The following is a 20,272-nucleotide window of genomic DNA, read 5'->3' on the forward strand; positions in this document are numbered from 1 at the left end:
ACACTCTTGCACACATTTTCCCCACACCAGTCCAGCCATTGCTGGAAGTCTTCAGTAGGGACTAAGGTACTTCTAACTATCGCACTCTGCATAATGTCTTCTATGACTGCAATAAAGTGTTTGATCCAAAAATGTTGCATAAGAATTACTTATACATTGGTAGGCTATAAAGAGAAAATACTTTGAGTTAAGCAATATTCTATAAGGATATAATATGTATTTACTTATGTACGTATATCTAACTATGTAACAAAACGCCCAGCGCTGCTGCATCTAACTTCTTTCGTTCTTTTCATGTAAGTCATATTTTTGTATATACAAGAGTTCTCATTCCTTGCTGTCTTGATTGTTTTAAGTTAAAATCTAGTACTTAGCTTCTTGGTGCGGTGAGGTTCAAAAGAGAGATAGGTGAATTACAACTTAGCTGGATTTCATTAAAATCAGTTTCTTTTTCTTAAGGCCAACTAGCCATTCCAGCCAGGAATCTTGAATGATAGCAACTTAGTCTCTCTTTCTGTGTAAGTTGAGAATGATCAACTTCACAGTCTTCATTCTTTAAAGGACAACCTAAATGATGGCTCAGCTCGAATGTGAATTAAGATAGGAATCTTCTACCTAGAATAGTGATAGTCAGAATAATGGCTAGAGTTTGAATGAGAACTCAGAATAGTAATTTAGAATGGGTAGTTAATGTCAGAATGATGGCTAATGGTTCGAATGAAAACTGAAATTTCTTCAATAGGAACAGCAAGAGTGGTAACTGAATCTCAAATAAGTGCTAGCATCAGGAAAAAAAAAAAGTAGAGGTACTGAAAGTGATGTCTACAATTTCGAATGAAAACTAGTTTCCCTTATACTAATCAGGGAATTCCAGAATGATAAAATTACAGAATAATTATACTTTTTATACCTTTTAAAAAAAGACAAATATAATTACAAATTAGATGTAGATTAGAAATTCCTGATTACAATGATGTGATATTAATTTTGCAGCTATTTCTATATATTTATTCGATTCAACGTAAGATTTGAAGTAGTAATGCCAGTTACTTATTAGTCCAATAATAATAAAAATTAAAAAATTAATAATCCAAAGTGGACATATATTTTTCTATTAAAATATTGAAAGGTCTAGACGTTATCTATCTACTTGAGTTTCGGTATGTATTCTAGTTATATTCTAAAATACATTTTCTATTCTTTCCAGAGCTATTTGCGAAACAGTCCGAGACTTTATTTCACATGTAGCGCAATTGAACAAAAGTAAAGAAGAAAATTTACTTGCCAAGAAATGTCAAGTATTAGATGAAAAATTGGATTTGCTTCTTCAAACTTTGCGTGAGAGTGCAGATCAAGCAGCGCGAAATGAGGAAAGTGAACGAGCAGATGCCAGGAAAGAAGAGGTATAACTATAGAAGAGTAGATATTTTTAATAGAATGTCAAGTATATTTTAAAACTCTGATTAAAAACTGTAAAGAAAATCACATGAAACGTGCATTTATTTCTATATTTATTTCGTCCGGTAGATATTAAACACTGGAGATGTTCACTGCTACCTAACTTTAGGATGTGTAACTTATTACATTCTTGAATAATACTATTTCCAGTGTTCGTAGTTTAACGGAAATTTCCCTAATGAAGGAAATTTCGTAGGTAAATTTAGCAAAAAGGAAAAAAGGAATTTTTCGGTAAAACATGAAAATTCAGGGAAATTCTCTCACTCACTGATTTACCAACATCAATATATTTTTTTTCTTTTTTCTTCAGAAATAAAGCGGTACAATAGGGATAGTTTGTGTGTGTGGTTGTTCAAAAAACAAATTGGCACCCATTTGTTGGTTCAGTATTTGTGTGCATTTTTTTTTTTTTTTTTGTAAAAAAAAGAAAAAAATAGAAGCAAAAAGGAAATGAATAAAACAAATGTGGTTGGCACTTCCTTTAAAATAAATAAATTAACCTTCTCACATAACTTCTGTCATAGGAATCGGACACTCAACAAATTAGGGAAAAATTTATAACAAACAGGAAAATTGTGAACCATCTGAGGGAAATTTTCTTCAGGAAACCTACGAATACTGCGCCTTTGTTCCAATACTAATAAACGAGATATGGATATTCACCATTACCTATATGTAACAGATTGACTCCAATGACGAACTTAACTGACATTATCTACCGAAAAATAACAATGAAAAATTAGACAATGAAAAATAACAATCGCTTTCGTTGAAGACTTATCGTGTCAAGTAACGGATAGAAGTTATTTGTTAAGTTGTTAACGGATTGATTTCATTAACGACCTCGTCCTAGATAATCACTCTAGTTATCTATTGCGAAAAACATAATTCTAAAATTCCCTTTTGCTCAACAGTTATCGTATGGAGTAATTGACGGAACTCTTCTTACACGTGAAGATGTAGACGAATTAAATCCCTTAACGAACTCAACCGAAGTAATTGTTCTAGCTATCTATTACCAAAAAAAAATCGCTTTCGTGGAAGAGTTATCGTGTGGAGAAACGGATGAACGTTAAGTTACCGTTACTCCTGAAGTTGTTAACGGATTGATTTCATTAACGAACTCGTCTAAGATAATCTCTCTAGTTATCTATTGCAAGGAAAAGAATTTTAAAATTCCCTTTTGTTCAACAGTTATCATGTGGCGTGATTGATGGACGTAAAGCCACTGTCATCCGTAAAGACACTGACGAGTTGACTCCATTAACGAACTCGTTAAGATAATCACTTTAGTTAACTATTTAAAAAAAAAAAGTTTCCAAAAATTCGATTTTGTTCAAGAATTATCGTAAGGAGCGACGAAACAACAGACGTGCTAAAATTGGTATCTTGTAAATTCCACTTGCCTAATACTAATAAATTTTAGAAAGTATAAAATTATATAGTCAAACTGCATGTGAATATATATTAATGAGCTCTACTTGCGCGCATACTGAAACTACCTGGCCAATTTTAATAAAAATTTTCACGGAAATGTTCAAAATAGATATTGCAAATTCTGGAATTTTTACTTTCCAGAGTTTGGAGAGTAAGATCGGAAAAATGGCGAATTTCGAGAAAATCCGGAATTAGGAAAAATTCCGGAATTTAGAAAAATCTGATTTTAGGAAAAATTCCAGAATTTAGAAAATTCCGGAATTTGGAAAAATCCATAATTTAGAAAATTCCGGAATTCAAAACAATTCCAGGATTTTTCCGAATTCCGGAATTTTTCTGAATTCTGGATTTTTCCCGAAACAGAAAGTGAAATTTCCGGTTCTGGAAAATAAATTTTCCGGAACCCGATTCCAGAAAATTTTGACCATCCCTAGTTCAGAACAGCACCAATTAGCTTTCGAGATTGAATGATTAATTGAAGTTTAACATTTCGTTCTAGCACAGAGATTGTGTCTAGTCATCCGAGACAATTATCCGCACCGGAAAGTGAACTCGGGACAGCGCTTACAAAAAAAAAAAAAAAAAAGTCACTTGTAATCGAATGAGCAGAATTTTAGGCTTAATATAGACCTACTAACTTAATAATGTTAATACTAGCATAATTTAGTAGCTTCTAGTTTCGAACTTTAGTGATATTTAAATGAAAATCATTGTGTTATCTTGTTTCAATTTTTGAACCAGATAAAAAGAAAGTAATTTTGAAATATGTAAAAGTTAAACCCTTAAGAAAAAAGAACGAGAAAATTTAAAAATGGAACTTTCTTCAAATTAACCTTTTAATGGCTGATTTGTGTTCCTAGAATAATTTTGAGTTGAGATTTGGATATGTCATTAATATAGACATATGTTGAACCATATCTGAAGTAGATCATCAACAGTACACCAGAAAGTACATTTTAAGGATGTTCCATCAATGGAACCGTGGCGTGCTTTAGTACCTTTTTGTACTGAAAACTGTTCCCAGAATCACTATGCCTATTTTATTTATTTATAACTGTGTAATAACTTGACCAAGTATTGATAATACTCGTATTTAGAAATACATTGTAAGTATATTTGTTTGATTTCTAACACATTATGCAGTTTATTTTTACAATATGTGTTTATATAAAGCTTCATGACATTTTGAAAGTAAATAAATTTTATTGAATTGAAACATTACGACACTTTTGTTTTCCCTTTGTAAACTGTGATTAAGTGTATGTAATAATGTAAAACAATAGAGTGTAAAACCAACTTTTCTTTTGCACACCACTACAAAAAGAAGCAGTTTCGATGTGATCTCTTTCTACATACTGCAAAATTTCTTGCGTTCTTTAGATTAGAATTCTTGTCGCTTTTCGGAAATGTACTCTTGATCTTACTATTGACAAATCTCTGAGTTTCTGATGAATCATATCCCCTGTAGAACAGAAGCTGTATCATCTTATTGTAATCTCATCGTTATTTCATTCAACAAAGCAACTACTTGTCACTACTAAGATGTTTAGAACATTTGCAAACAAGTTCCACCACCGTCTTTTTACTTCTCAATTTAGTTATATTGTAATGATTTGGTAGAGTCAATAATGGACCGAAATTTATCCCCTTCAATTTATTATAAAATTTGTTAAATACAGCTGTCTTTGATTACAGAGACTAAAATAGTGTCTATCTTGTTATTGACCAGATGAAAGGAAATAGGTGTTTTGCACTGTGCCCCTTCTCTCAAGGCAGTCTCCAAGGAACCTGTTGGTTCTGGTTAGTCTTGAAGGATAGCCCCCTCAGCTTAAGGCAGCTTCTCGAGGTTTGGTTGTATTAAGGATTCCTAGTCTGATACGACCTTGGGTAAGGATAGGTGTACCCCTTGTCCAGTGCGACCTCAGGGCTGGTGTAGGTTATTTGATCAGTTGGTCGACTGATGCTGGATCCCTCGGTAGTTGGGCTTTTATCTGTCCTCTTCGGGTCCTTCCGTGAGGTTCCGTCTTCTTTCGGCGTTCCTTGGTGTCTTTCGTGTCGGCTTCTTGTCTGCTAGGCTGTTTACAATCAATAGCACGTGTTGTGTTGACTTGTGCTTTTGTCGTGATGTGGGGATCCTTACAATATATATGAAGCAAGGAGTCAAATCTAGTTATGCAGTGTACTTCTTTAGAACACCACGTTTTACTCTTATTTATAGGTGATTTTCAATATAAATGATATTTCTGGTTAATTCTAAGCTTTCTTGTCACCCTTGATTTTCATCAAAAGTGCTTGTTGCAGAGATTATAACGATATTTTCTTCGATATTCCTAATTACAAATACATATAATCACTGAAGTACATCTGTTGGAATTCCTTCTAACAGAAACCCATCTTCATAGATAAGGTTTCCTCTCGATCTATAAGATTCCCTTCTTTCTCAGAGACGGTGAACATCAGACTGCTCGTCATCCGAAAGTTTTCAAATAACTAACCGTCTTACTATAGGAAACCTCGACTTTCCGGTAAACCTATATAGACAAATTAGATTACATATAACTCCGATAAAGTATGAATGTCAGTAAAAGAGGTATTTGCTCATTTTGGATTTAGATAATTAGTTGCAAGTTATATATGCCTGGACATGATATGAAATACACAAATCACATATAAAAAGCATAATGCATTAAAATCATAATTTTGAATAATAAATTGTGAAACCAAACATACATAGAACGTGCTCTGAAAAGTTAGAAAACCTTATTTCACTTAGAGAGATTTGAGTGTATCATCAAGTATGATTATTGTAAATAAATTAACACACACATATACATACACTTACACACATTTACTCGTATATACCACATTCAGGTATATAGTGTAAGCAGTGGCGTATTTACGATTTTGTTTCGGGGGGGCTTTGCCTGAAAATGCGAAAATTCTGCAATTTCATATACTTTACTATGATAAGTAAAATTTCGGGGTGGGCTTAAGCCCGGAAGCCCCCGTCTAAATACGCCACTGAGTGTAAGGGTTTTAGCAGCATTTTGACCTACTTGTCATTGGAGAAGTTTACACTTGAAAGTACTACGTAGCATGGATTATAGGTAAAGGTGACGGATACATTACAAATTAACTTTTACTTTTCATTTACATTGATGCAAGATTGTAGCCGAATGGTAGAGGAATTGTCTTTAATCCTCCCTTTCCTTCAGTTCGATCTCAAACTGTGTGATCTTTAGGGTTGCTAGATTTTTGAGAGAAAAAAGAAAAATCTTACGATTTTTAGTGAAGAAAAAGGAAGATAGAATTTACATATAACAAACACGTATGGTTTCACATAGTGGCATAGAACAATTATACTTGGAAACAGGCAATTTCATTGAAAACAATTGCTGCACGTAAAACACAAAAAGTATATTACAGTTCCAGGATAGTTCGGACCCACTTTAAGTTGTTGGTCGTTCTCTCAGATAGCCTGAATACTAAAGTGACGCTAAATTCAAATTCAACCAAACAATTATATTCCATAAATCATTGTTGCCTTTTAATAATACAGTAAAAGCTCTTTATTCGCGGGGTATATGTTCCATAAATTTGCCGCGAATACAGAAACCGTGAATACGGAATGGTAATTTATATAGGATTATAGGGGATACGTTCCTAGGTGACAAAATAAAAAAAACAAATACATATAAAACAAATCAATTTACTGTAATTGAAGTTTTTGACCATATTGATTAATTATTATCTTCAGGCTTAGGCAATGGTTTGAAGAATTTTGTAATTTTTTCTTGCTTGGCAGTTTTTAAAATCATCTTCAATTCAGACTGATATTCAGCAGTGGCATTAGCAATTTGGCTCTTAAAAATAAGACTTCGTTCCATAGACGGATCAATTTTCATAAAGAAATCACAAAGCTCATTTGCCATTCTTAAACCTTCACTAAGAGTTTTCAAATTAAATGTCACGTTTCCAGTGCTTGTTGAAGCCTCTTCTTCAATGGGCTGTGAATTTAACATTTCCTCCAAGTCGGTTTCAATGAAATCTTCATCTTGCGATTCAAGCAATTCCTGAATGTCACTTGATTCTATCTGTTCGAACTTATCTCGTCCTATTCCATTCGCCATTTCGGCTATGTTTGCAAAGTTTGAATTTGCACACATTCTTCGTCATTTTCAGCAGTCAGAGCAGGCCACAGGTTTTTCAAGCACGACTTCAATGTGTGTGGCTTCAGTTCTTCCAACGATTCTTTTATGTTTACGATGCATTTTCCTATGTCAAATATCTTCCAGCATTCCATAACATTCATATCAGGATTACATTCCATATTATCCAATACGATTTTGAAGGTTCGATTAATGTAATAGAGCTTAAAGGCTTGGATTAATCCTTGGTCCATAGGTTGAAGCAAAGCCGTCGTGTTGGGAGGTAAAAATGTCACTTTTATATTTGGATGCATAGTTTGAAGTTCGCGAGGATGACCTGGTGCATTGTCCAAAACTAGAACTGCTTTAAAGTCTAAATTCTGTTTCTTAAAATAAGTTTCAACTTCAGAAACAAAACAATTCCGGAACCAGTCACAAAAAATAGCGCTTGTAACCCACGCTTTCTTATTAGCACGCCAAAACACTGGCAGGTCGTCCTTGTTTGGATTCTTTAAAATCCAAGGATTTAACGATCTGTAAAGCATCAGTGGTTTAAAGACACAATCTCCAGATGCATTAGAACATAGCAGCAGTGTAACTCTATCCTTTGCTCCCTTAAATCCAGGAGCAGACTTTACGCTTTTAGAAATGAATGTTTTGTTTGGCATTATCTTCCAAAACAGTGCAGTTTCGTCTGCATTAAATACTTGCTCAGGTTTGTATCCTCCATCAGCTACTAAGTTTGCAAATTCTTCTGGATATCGTTCTGCTGCAGCAGTGTCTGCAGATGCAGCTTCTCCAACGATTTTAATGTTATGCAATGATTCTCTCACCTTAAATTTATTGAACCAACCTTCCGATGCTTGAAATCCTACATCTGTACATTCACCACTACAACTACCATCAGGTTCTTTAAAATGAGCGTAAAGACGCTTTGCCTTCTCCCGAACCATTGGACCACTCAGGGGCACCCTTTTTTGGTTGCGGTCTTCGATCCATAATGACAACACCACTTCCATTTTTTTTTCTATTGCTGGATCACGAACAATTTTCGCTGACAGTGAAGTTGAAGCTACAGACGACCTTATTTTATCTTCGGATTTTTTTATCGATCGTACAGTTGATTCGTTGACAATGAATGAGCGTGATATGGATGCAAACGACTCTCCAAGGCGTGAACGATTAAGCATTTCTATTTTCACTTCAAGAGGTAACACAGATTTTTTTCGTGTCGAAACTCGTTTCTTATTTTTTTAGTTGACATTACTGTATAAATTAGGAAGACAGCGGTAGAGACGTGTTACTCGATCACAATTTTTATAACGAATGGAAAGATGAAACAATAAAACACGCAAAGCGCTTCTTACCAAAGGACGGAACGTCTAATAATGTGGTGGCATTTAAAAATATACTTTATTCATTGAGTAATAAGGTTGCTTTCATTCTGTTTTTTTACATTCTCAAAAACACCGATCGCGGCGAAGGCGGCTTATGTCAAAGTCCGAACCAATACAGCGGCGATATCATTTCACAACATATTTTAGGCAAAGTTGTAATAAGGACTATTTTACATTTTATTAGTCCATTTGACGGCGTTTACAAAGGATATTGGGTTGGATACCTATTGGAATCCTTTTTATTATTACGTATGTATGTACGTACTGATTAGATCCGCGAATAAAGAAATCTTTAGCCGCGAATATAGGAATTGGGTCGTATTTTTTTAATCCGCGAATAGTGAAAACGCGAATGAAGGAAGCGCGAATAAGGAGCTTTTACTGTATTTTAATGAAGATTATATTTCTTAAGTCTCACAGCCTTTTTTATATCTTCCAAATAGTTCTTGTTAACAACCACTTAAAGTTCTGCTTTTGTTACTTCACAGTAGCTTCTGTTCCTGACATCAGTATATCACTATCGATTGAATCTACAATATGATCGAGACGATGTTGATAATATTAAATATAAGGTGGGATGCCGGTAAAATAGGAGCTAAAATGCATCCTATTGTATTTTCTTTATGACTTAAATTGTTAAGTGTGTGTGAGTAGTCAATTCCTCTAAAGAAAAAATAGTTTTCTTTCGCATTAACTTATAAAAATATTTTAAAAATGTCCAGGACTATCAGTTGTTTTATTTATTTAAAAAACGAAAAAATCGCTTTCCTGGGAAATAAAATTGTATAACGTGTTAGAAAAACAAAATTTACAGGAAAACGTAGGATCTGGCAATTCTAATGATGATGTGGTCGACGGTATTGTCTTTTCATGAAGTTCTCTAATCTCCTCCCGCACTTTTATTTTACTATAGTTTTTTCTATTATTTATTTGAATTTATCTCCTTTAACAATGTTATAAAGGTAAACAAGAAAATTTAGTTGCTTTTTCACCCACTACCTTCGAACATCGATATGTTACCTAAGACGTACCTAGAAGTTCCAAAATAGTCCCCATCAGCAATAACGATCTTATGCTGACGTTTTGGAATACCATGAATTCCATCGCCGTAGAACTTGGTGGGCCGTGAAGCGAAGAAAGTATCAAGTGCATTTTACACTTCTACTAGGAATTTGAACTGGCGTCCTTTAAGGTGATTGTCCAAGGAATGGAACAGGTGATAATCAGATGGTGCAATGTCCGGGGAGTGTGGCGGATGCAATAGTGTTTCCCGTCCAAGGCGTAGAATGGTGTCCCGGGTCATTTTAATCACGTGAGGCTTAGCGTTGTTCTGTAACAGGAAGACCCCTTTACGATTCAGAAATGCTGGTTCCAGAGTTTTGAGTTTTTCTTGAACACGGCTCAACTGCTGACAGTACACAGTTGTATTGATGTTCTGACCAGCTGGTAGTATTTCCCGATGCACGATGCCACGAGCAGTCCACCAAACACACAGGAGGACCTTCTTGTGGTGCAGTGCTGGTTTCGGCTGTTTTGGAACCGGTTCATAGGATGCTAACCAATGGTAGCGGTGCCGTGAAGCTTCGTACAGGACCCACTTTTTCTCATCACATGTCAACATCCTGTTCAGAAATGGCTTCTTCCTCAAACGAGACAGCAAAGAAACCCAGGTATCTGTTCGCGTTGCCTTCTGGCCCGGAGTCAAATCATGTGGGACCCATTGATCCAACTTGTAGTGCTTTCCAACTTGATGGGGGTGCTGCCGAATGGTTTCTCTACTCACACTGAGTTGTAGTCTCACAAGTAAACCTTACGTTTGGGTGAATCGAGTTGCTGACTGAGACACATATGAGAAAGTAGTACTAAATGTGGTCAGTATTTCAGTGAAGTTGTAGGTGCGAAGCTCCAGAGGTTTAGGAGATACAGCTATCAGAACATCATATGGAAGCACAGAATAGTCTTCATACAGTTGGAGGTAAAAGCTCTGTAAGACCTCTTGTAACGACAAAAGGTGAATAACAAATATATGGGTACATATTAGGACTAGGGGGAAGTCATATAGTAAGGGTATACCTGACGGCGGCCATCTTGAAATCCGCCATTTTGAATTAAGGTTAAGTTTTTAAAATAGGAATAGGGTCATGTGATACATGATTTAAGGCGCAAATTTAATCAGAAGAACAACGGTGATGTTAATTTTGGTTTACGCGCAATTGGTAAAAAGTTACAGGGAAATTAAATATTGTTTGGGCATATGTATTAGTCCTTTACTCCACCTTGTAAATTTTCTGTTAATGATAATAATTAAATAAAAAGCAGGTGAATAAATATTAGGTCTATGGGAAGAGTTGCCTTGATGGTGGCCATGTTCAAATCCGTCATTTTGAATCAGACAAAAGTTTTAAACAAAACGCATAACATTGACACCTTACTAATAGCAAATTTTACCATAAATCCAACGGTATAACCATTTTTGCTTTATCATTAACCAGCATTTGTTATCGCATAAACAAGTTGCTAATTTAAAGAAAAATGACCAAAGTGGAATTGAGTCATAATTGAACTTGGGTCTTTCTTCCAGAAAAGTCCTCAATTAGTACAATCAATATGTAGTTCAGAAAAGAGTGCATGACTTGCACAAATGCTCTGCTCACAGTGAGCACACCTGACAAAGGCAATCGATTACATTTGACACATTTGTCGTTAACAATTCCGTCAAAGCAGTAGTCGTAAGGAGCGATCCAACGTCCAGGTTCTTCATTCAAATATCCAGCCTGATTGAAAGCGAATCGAATCATATTGCGAAAACGAGGAGCACTGAACTGGTAAATTGTAAACGACTGAAGTTGTATGAACCTATCACGATGCCATATGTTCACGTCACTGATGTCTGATTCAAAATGGCGAATTTGAACATGGCCGCCATCAAGGCAACTCTTACCATAGACCTATTATTTATCCACCTGCTTTTTATTTAATTATTATCATTAACACAAAATTTACAAGGTGGAGTAAAGGACTAATACATATGCCCAAACAATATTTAATTTCCCTGTAACTTTTTACCAATTGCGCTAAATCAAAATTAACGTCACCATTGTTCTTCTGATTAAATTTGCGCCTTAAATCATATATCACATGACCCTATTCCTATTTTAAAAACTTAACCTTAATTCAAAATGGCGGATTTCAAGATGGCCGCCGTCAGGTATACCCTTACTATATGACTTCCCCCTAGTCCTAATATGTACCCATATATTTGTTATTCACCTTTTGTCATCACAAGAGGTCTTACAGAGCTTTTACCTCCAACTGTATGAAGACTATTCTGTGCTTCCATATGATGTTCTGATAGCTGTATCTCCTAAACCTCTGGAGCTTCGCACCTACAACTTCACTGAAATACTGACCACATTTAGTACTACTTTCTCATATGTGTCTCAGTCAGCAACTCGATTCACCAAACGTAAGGTTTACTTGTCAGTTCCTCACATGTATGGCCACTGTTCGCCTCAATTGCTGCCTGAAGATCTTCATTTTGTGCATATATTGGTCTTCCGGCATGTGGTGCATCTTCGAGTGTTTCGTCACAGTCCTTAAACTTGTTAAACGTTCCGCATGGTCACGACACCCTCACCAAAGGCCTGGTATATCTTCCGCCCCGCTGCAGAGGAATTTGACTCCAGTTTGAATTTACATAACATACACGCCCTTATGACGCTCTGTGGAGGTTCCATGTTCAGTCTGTCCTTAAGCACGTTCACGGTGTAACTGAACCGCCACAATCAGATAGTTTGTTGAATGTACCCACACCAACAACTGACATTCGCCTTATCTCCATTCACATTCAATTTACGGTATGAGGGCCAATTGAACACAGACCTGCACAAAAAGCAACAGAACTTTCTTGGTTACCTTTATACATTAAATTGATGATTTAATTTCAACTTTAACTTTCATTGTACTTAACTGAAGATTGAAAAAGATAAGTAGTGAATTAGGTTTCAAAATTAATTTTTATTATATCAATAGAAAACAACTGAAAAAGATAAGTAGTGAATTAGGTTTCAAAATTAATTTTTATTATATCAATAGAAAACAACACATTTTAGAATAATGATATAAGGAAATTCTTATATTATTATTGTATTGCATTTTTTCTTTCTTTCTTCGCAGGCAGAAACAGCGTTATTAGAAGGCCGAGAGAAAGGTGAAGTTGAAAAATTAGAAAAAGAAATCTCAAATCTCAAGGAAAAGAGCAGTGACAAAATGGAGGTATGAAAGTTTATGTTATTCAGATTGAGTTAAAACGTTAGTTAGTTAATTATATATATATATATATCAACTTAAGGTTTTACAATATAGTGAACATAAATGTAAGTGAACGTATCGTGATTCATTAACCAGAAAAAAAAATTGAGAGATTTTCTTATCGCAAAAATAGAAAAAAAACTCCACTTATAACCGTAGTAAATACATGGTTCAGAAGCTACAGATTTCCGGAAACGTGCAGGGATGAATTTGAAAGCAGTGAAAGCGTATCTTGTTGCAAAATTTGGCATTATTTACACGCACTTAGTATATGTCGTCTGGATTTTAGCGGCTGGGTGAAATCTAACTTAATTTCATTCATTGCTCAGGAAGACATTAAAAAACACGTAAAACCATCATCGTCAGTTAAGATTCCTTTTCGATGACAGAAGTAACACAAGTCCTTTAAATGCCTGTGACTCTTTTTTACTAGTACTGTTTTTGGATTACTACTGTTCTTGGATTTAGGTAACAGTGCGGTGTTACTGAATAATCCTTAATGATTATTACCTTATTTGACATATCTCCTTGTCAAGACGCAGCTATTGCTTTGTGGTTGTAATTTTTTGATACATACATCTCATTTGGAACTACCTTTATTTCATGGAGTGACCGAGAATCTTTCACTCGGTTTTGGAAATCACATGAGCCACAACTGCAATTCTGGATTATGCAATTTAAAGAGAGCTGGTTAAGAGGCTTTGATTACATTGGTTCTATAGCTGATATAATTTGACAATATTCAGCTCTAATGCTCATTTCTTTTCGCTTTTACAAGCCTATAACTCATAAGGTATGGTTTCTCGGATATATAGATAATGATTTTTTTGTCATGTTCGGTTTTTTTTTTCTAGTTAGTCAATCGCTCTACTCATATAACCTATATGTGAAACATAGGAATGGGAGATAAAACAATTACGTTCACTTTATACTAAATAATTTATGAGACATTTGATTTATTAATACCATATATATTTTTCCACCCCCATCCTATCTTCATTGTTATCTTTGTCACATAAGCATATCTAAATAATAAATCATGACATATACGCTATATGAAGCAGATATGAGGGAAATTAGTGGTCAACCCATGTACAGCATGTTTTGTCTAATATATAATCGAATTATTGTTATTATTGGTTCGAGATTTAGTTATAGGCCTACTTGCTGCACCACCAAACCCTTGTAGAGTAAATAAATAAAAAAAACTCATTACTGTAAAAAGCAAAATGTTAGTTTCAGTTTAGTGTTTCTTTTAAGCAGCGAGGTTCCGAGATATGAACTTACTTCTTCACTTGGATTCGAACTACATGAGTTAAAGTTGGGTAGATAGGAGTTACTATGTATGCTTTATTATGTTGAAATTATGTTTTAAAAATATGTTTTAAAACATATATTATGTATATATTATGTTTTAAAAATAAATTTCACTCAAGCTTCACGCATAGAAAATAGAAACTGTTACTATTTGGCCTCTTGGAAGATTTTCTTAAGAAGAGAAGAAGAAATGTACACTGTGTACATACTCGTAAGAGAGAATGTTGCATGTAAGAATACTTACTCCAAAGAGATTAGGAGAAGTGCACGGTGGCTCAATGGTTGAGAGCTCAGCTCTTATGTGAGAAGTCCGTGGTTCGATTTCACGCCTTGTGACTTTATGTTGATTGAAATCATGTTCGTGAGTTTCCTCGAGGTTCTTTTGTTTCCTTTCACATTCTCATTCCATCAATTCTTTTACATTTAATCACTTTCGTTAATCATCCATCTCCTTTATCCTAAAGGAAATAACGGCGAGATGTTAAATTAGAAATTTCATTCAACTGAATTCCAAAGAAATAAACAGTCAGTATGATAAGAAAATATTTTGTTGCCTAATATGACGCGTGGCGCTTTATTTAAAGTGGTGCTACATGAATTTGATCGAGAAACTAATATTGAGTATTTTGTAAATAAATAAATAAATAAAAACAAAGGAAAATTTATTATGGTAATTTAATATTCTATATTCAAGATCAGTATCATTATAATTTAATATTTTGCACTCAAATACTAGTATCATTATAATTTAACATTATGTATTCAAGTATCATATATAGACACTGTAATAGGGCACTGTAATTGTACTTTCATTGATAGTTTGTTGGAACATCGCTTATGAATATAATTGTATAAAAGTGTTCTGTAACGTAACATTCAGGAAGCCTTCAGAGTCCGTGATACGAGGAGACCCAAGCCATCAGTGGGAGCCTATATCTTAAAGTGACACATCTTGATGATTATACAACCAGATACAAGCATATATCTAGACTCAACACTGACTATTCTTTCTGTCAAGCAATATAACGGGATCCTCTTCATGGTGTCTGCAAAAGAGTCATTTACAACAGTACAAACGAATACTTGCATCTGTAGTATATAGAATAAATTTCTAAAAGTAATTTTTAAAATTGTTCGAGCTATCTAAGATAGATCTAATATATAAAACTGAAAGTGATCTTGTGTGAGATCGAATTATTATCATCTCACTGTGATTAAGATCCACATCCTAAGAGAACAGGGGGTCAAAATTTATGTGAAAAAGATGGAGTAGCTAACAAAGATGTCGAGTTAGGACGATTAAAGTCGATATATAAATCTGTCTATATATAAAAATAAAAATGACTATGTTTATGACTTAATAACTTTTGAGCCACCCGACCGATCTCGACCAAATTTTCAGCATAGATGAGGTTCGGGCTTGGGATTTTTTTTTTTTTTCATTTCACTTTGTCGGTGCAACCTAGAGGAGGAGAAGGAGGAATATATATATATTGAGTTGATTTTAGTTTAGCGTCCCTTTCAGCAGTGAGGCTATATGAGACGTGGACCTACTGATTAACGTGGAATCCGAACCACATGAGCTCCCGCCGGGGATATATATATGATCGAAAATTATCCATATTAATGTAAAATCTATAGTTTTTGTTGTCGCTGAGATAAAAAGTTATACTTCCGATGCCGTTTAAATCCAAATTCAATCCTCATTAGTACTCCTAACAGGGGAGGTGACATGTAAACATAATTGAAAATGACCGATATTAGTGTTGAATTCATAATTTGTGGAGTCCCTAAGTTGATTGGTGATAGTTTTGGTGTATTTTGTGTCCAAAATTAAACGTATTCTCCCCATAAAAAAAACGGGTATTCTGCTAGTTCCTCATAAAAATAAGCTGATACGTCCCACCATTTTTGAAAATTTCCGTTTTAAGGGGAAAGAAGGTATTTCGTATATTGTTCGTCACATTGAACCAATTGTCTGTCCATCCCACCAATTCTTTGAAAGCGACATTGTGTGTTGTTTGTTTGTGATTATACCACGAGAAAATGGTTGACCCGTTTGAAATTAATTTAGGAATGTGTTAGTTCCTACCTCAAGCTGCCGGACCTTAAGGGGATAGGGAGATTCAAAATGTATCTAAAAAATAAAGCATCTTACGGGTTTTTATTGCTAAATTTTCATTGAAATGAGTAAACGAAGAGAAGAAAGGACTTGAAATATTTTCCATAAACATTTTCTGCCCGCGCGAGGAACGCACATTTAAGCTAATCGAATATAAAATTGAAACAGTCCATGGATAAGGTTGATTTTTCTTAACAAAAAGGACCAAATTTAAATAATTTTCCTTCTCACTTTCCATAACTTAAAAACATTTTATTAATTTTAGTTGTCACTAAAATCCTAGCAATATCAAAACTGAAAGATAATTTATTTATTTTCTTAAACAGGCTGCCCGTGCGAAGAAAGACACCTTGATGGAGCGAGTGAATAGCTTGAAGAAAGCAATCCGCCAAGTGTTAGATCATACAGAACTAGAGCCTGATGAAGAAGCACGTGAAATGTCCAACCTTGATTCAGAGACTGAGAGAGATAGTAGTAAAATGTCAGAAACTGGCCTCGATGTCAAGCAATACGAACTTAGTGAAGAGGAATCTCGTAGGCCTAGTGTTCCAGGATTGAAGACAATGTGTACTTTGGATGTAAGTGTTTTCGTTTAGAATTAAACATTTATTTACAAATTACACTCGTCTATATCATTTTATGCAGCTTGATCAACTATATTGACTGGTTATATGTCATTTTTGGACCTTGTTTTCGTTAAACGCTAATAATTTTGAAGCATTAATTTTACACCCGATATAATTATTTAATTTCTTATCTTGATTAATCTAATCGTACAGATTATTGCAAAGACTGAATAGACTCAAAATACGCATACGAATAACACAACAAGTTGCATATAACAAAATTAGACATAAAATTCCAGTTGCAGTATATATACACAGGGGTCTTACAAGTCCCCTGACATAGGATAACTCTATTATTATTATCAGAGTTACAACAAAATGTAAGGGAAACTGTCTCCAAATACGATATTTTCAATCTAAAGCAAACAATTTTTTTAATCGGACGAGCCGTTTGGGCTGTACACTCTTTATGCGCCCAATATTAAATGAAAATGCAACGTTGCCATTTACCGGGAGGTGGATAAATTTTGTAAGAGTATGCTGAATGGGGCCATGTTTGAAATGGGGGCTGGCGATTGACACGTTAGCATAAAAGACAGTAATTTCTTCACTTATGTTGTAGGTTCAGTTAAATGGCAACGTTGCATGTTCATTTAACGTTGGGCACATAAAGAGTGTACAGCGTAAACGGCTTGTCCGATTTTAAAAAAATCTTTCATTTTTGATTGAAAACATCATATTTGGAGACGGTTTCCCATCTTACAGTTTGTTGTAACTCTGATAATAACAGAATCCCCCTATGTCAGGGGACCTTTGAGACACCCTATATATATGCACTTTTGGAGTGTGTATGCCTGGCTTCCTTTACGCTGATAAGGACCACCATCCACAGTCTCTCGAATTCGAAATAGAGCCTCTTGAAATTTGGCTTTTTCGCGATTTTGGACAGCCCTATCTCTGAAACTATGCACTTTTTGCCATAGGTCCATATGAACTTTCTCTTTTGTTTTGATGTGAGGAATCACCTCTTAAGGTTTGTCGGTATAGTTCATTAACTCCCTGTATATATAATGATTTAACATTATTGTAACACAACCACAAAACTATCTACGGGAAAATTTTCTAGTAAATAAAGACACTCTACCATATTTAATAAAGAACTTGAAACTTTCGTAAATGGTTTGAGGTCTTGATGATCTTGAATTATGTATTATCTAATTATTATAATTTACGTTCACAATGGCCTCGCAATGTATAACAATATTATATATCAAAATGTACTCTAAAATGGTGTTAGTGGCGTTTAAAATCAAAAAGAATATGTAAATAGAAAACCAAAAGTATTATTTCATATGGTCATTTCATTCTATTTGGTCATTTAGTCATTTCAGAGAGAATTAACTGTTATTGAATACTTGATTTACATTGTTTATATTCTGTGATTTTCCACTGTTATATTATTATAGATAGCACTTTCTCAAAATATTAATAGCCATGTAAATAAATTTGCACTAGAAAGGATCATTATAAACATTATGAAAAAAGGCTTATAGTATATTTCATTTGCATTTTGTATTTATTATATATTTACTGTAATCTGAAACTTTCATCTAATTTTGTTTGTTGCTTGTAACTTGTATGTGTCATTTCATATACATATTTTGATGTTATTCACTTTTGTAATACAGTGCAACTTACAAATTAAACCAACTTTTCTTATCAGCAATAAAACCGTCGAAAATGTAATTAGCGGCCACACTTGGAATGTCAGTGAGTCGAATGTTTTCAGAACTGTCGCCAGGAGGCACAAGGGAAACTTATCAGGTTTTCCTTTGAGTAATATTACACTTACCTTGAGAAAAAGGATTATTTCACTGATATTTTGCAACGTGTTGTTATGCCAACTGCATCATCTAAATTTGTCCCAGCTCTTTCTGGAGTTCCCCATTGTAGTGTTTAGGACCACTGCTATTTCTTCTTTACATGAATGATCTCCCTTCCTTCCTGTCTCTACCATCTATGAACATTCTTTTCTTTGCTGACTATTGTAAAATTTTCCATAAAATCTCTACCATAGATGATGCCCTACGACTTCAACAAATTCTTGCTAAATTTACTGACTGGTGTGCGACTTGGAATTTAAAATTAAACCCTCGAAAATGTTGTACTCATAGTATTTTTTGAAGAAAAATACAATTTATCACAGATATTGTATTAATAATAATCGTATCGAAAGAGTAGTTTCATTTGCTGATCACATCACCCTTACTGTTAAGAGCGCTATGAGAATTGGGTATTCTTTACAGATTTATTGAAATTCGCGATCTGAAATCATTTAGTATTTTTTCAAAGCTTTTGTATCTCCTAAAATTGAATATTGCTCACCAATATGGAATATGGCCTGTGTTTTAAACTTAACCCATTTTGATTCTGTCCTTAACTTTCTCTTGCCATTATCAAAAAAAAAAAAAAAAAAAAAAAAAAAAAAAAAAAAAAAAGATTCCTTCAGTGCGTAATCTTAATAAAACATAGCTCCGAAATAACCTCAATATTCAGACTCCACTTACTCGATGTATGGTGACGGACTTGCTGTCTGTCCATAAAACCATCAATGGGGAAATAAACTTCGAATTTTTGGTCTCCGTTCTTAATTTTCAAGTACCTTCTCGCCTTACTCACAGTCATACACTACTTACATACGTAACACCCAAATTATAAATTACAGAACGTTCCTTATACTTCAGGCTGGCATCATTGTATAATAGTTTATTGTCAGATGATATTTTTGACTCTGACATTTTAAAAACAAGTTAAAGTCTCTATAAATATGATACGCATATATTCTATTTTTTGTTATTTTTGTATCTATAAATATATTTTTGTTATTTTTTATTTTTTAAAATTTTTCTTTCGTTTTTGTTATTTGTTACATTGTTTCAGTGTAAAATGGACATGCCTCTGTATCTGAAACATTTATAAATAAATAAAGAAAAGTTGGTTTTGTTTGTGCGTAAACTATAATTCATTTGCTACTCATTTTTCAATACGTCTAAAATCATAACTTTCAAAACTGTTCTAGTGGCTAGTTTAATTACGTTCATTTATTCTTCTCATAGTAAATAGTTCTTTATTTATGTACATATTTGTTTGTTTGTTTTAAATAATTATTATCAGAAACAAAGAGATTAAAACTAAATATTATAAACAAGTAAAAAGGAGATACATAACGATGTTTCATATCGTTTCGTGCCTTAATATTTCTGATAATGAAACACGAACAGACTCAAAAATGGTTAATGTTACTGGAAAAGGAAGTAAGATAAGTTGTTATCAAAACTTCCCTTTATAAATGTGTGTAGTATACAAACCAAAAGAATAGAGGTAATTCCACTAGGAGTAGAAAAGTGTACTAATAAAAATAGTCTCTATTTTAATATGGCAAAATTAGCGTCTGAACCGCAATACTTGAAGATTGCATGTAAGTTTAATAAACAATTTTGTAGACCATTAAACTAA

General features: G+C 34.0%; 1 protein-coding gene across 1 annotated transcript in view; it reads left to right on the plus strand.

The window, feature by feature from the left end:
* LOC145693445 (diacylglycerol kinase eta) overlaps positions 1 to 20,272 on the plus strand; it is a 462,730-nt gene that overhangs the window by 385,714 nt on the left and 56,744 nt on the right. Inside the window, exons 11-13 of the mRNA XM_081769445.1 lie at positions 1,208 to 1,403; positions 12,617 to 12,715; positions 16,517 to 16,768. Coding sequence (XP_081625571.1) covers positions 1,208 to 1,403; positions 12,617 to 12,715; positions 16,517 to 16,768 — 547 coding nt within the window. The remainder of the gene's footprint in view (positions 1 to 1,207; positions 1,404 to 12,616; positions 12,716 to 16,516; positions 16,769 to 20,272) is intronic.

Source organism: Thermobia domestica, chromosome 8 (genome assembly GCF_964235325.1).
Source record: "Thermobia domestica chromosome 8, izTheDome1.hap1.1, whole genome shotgun sequence".
Classification (NCBI taxonomy): Eukaryota; Metazoa; Arthropoda; class Insecta; order Zygentoma; family Lepismatidae; genus Thermobia; species Thermobia domestica.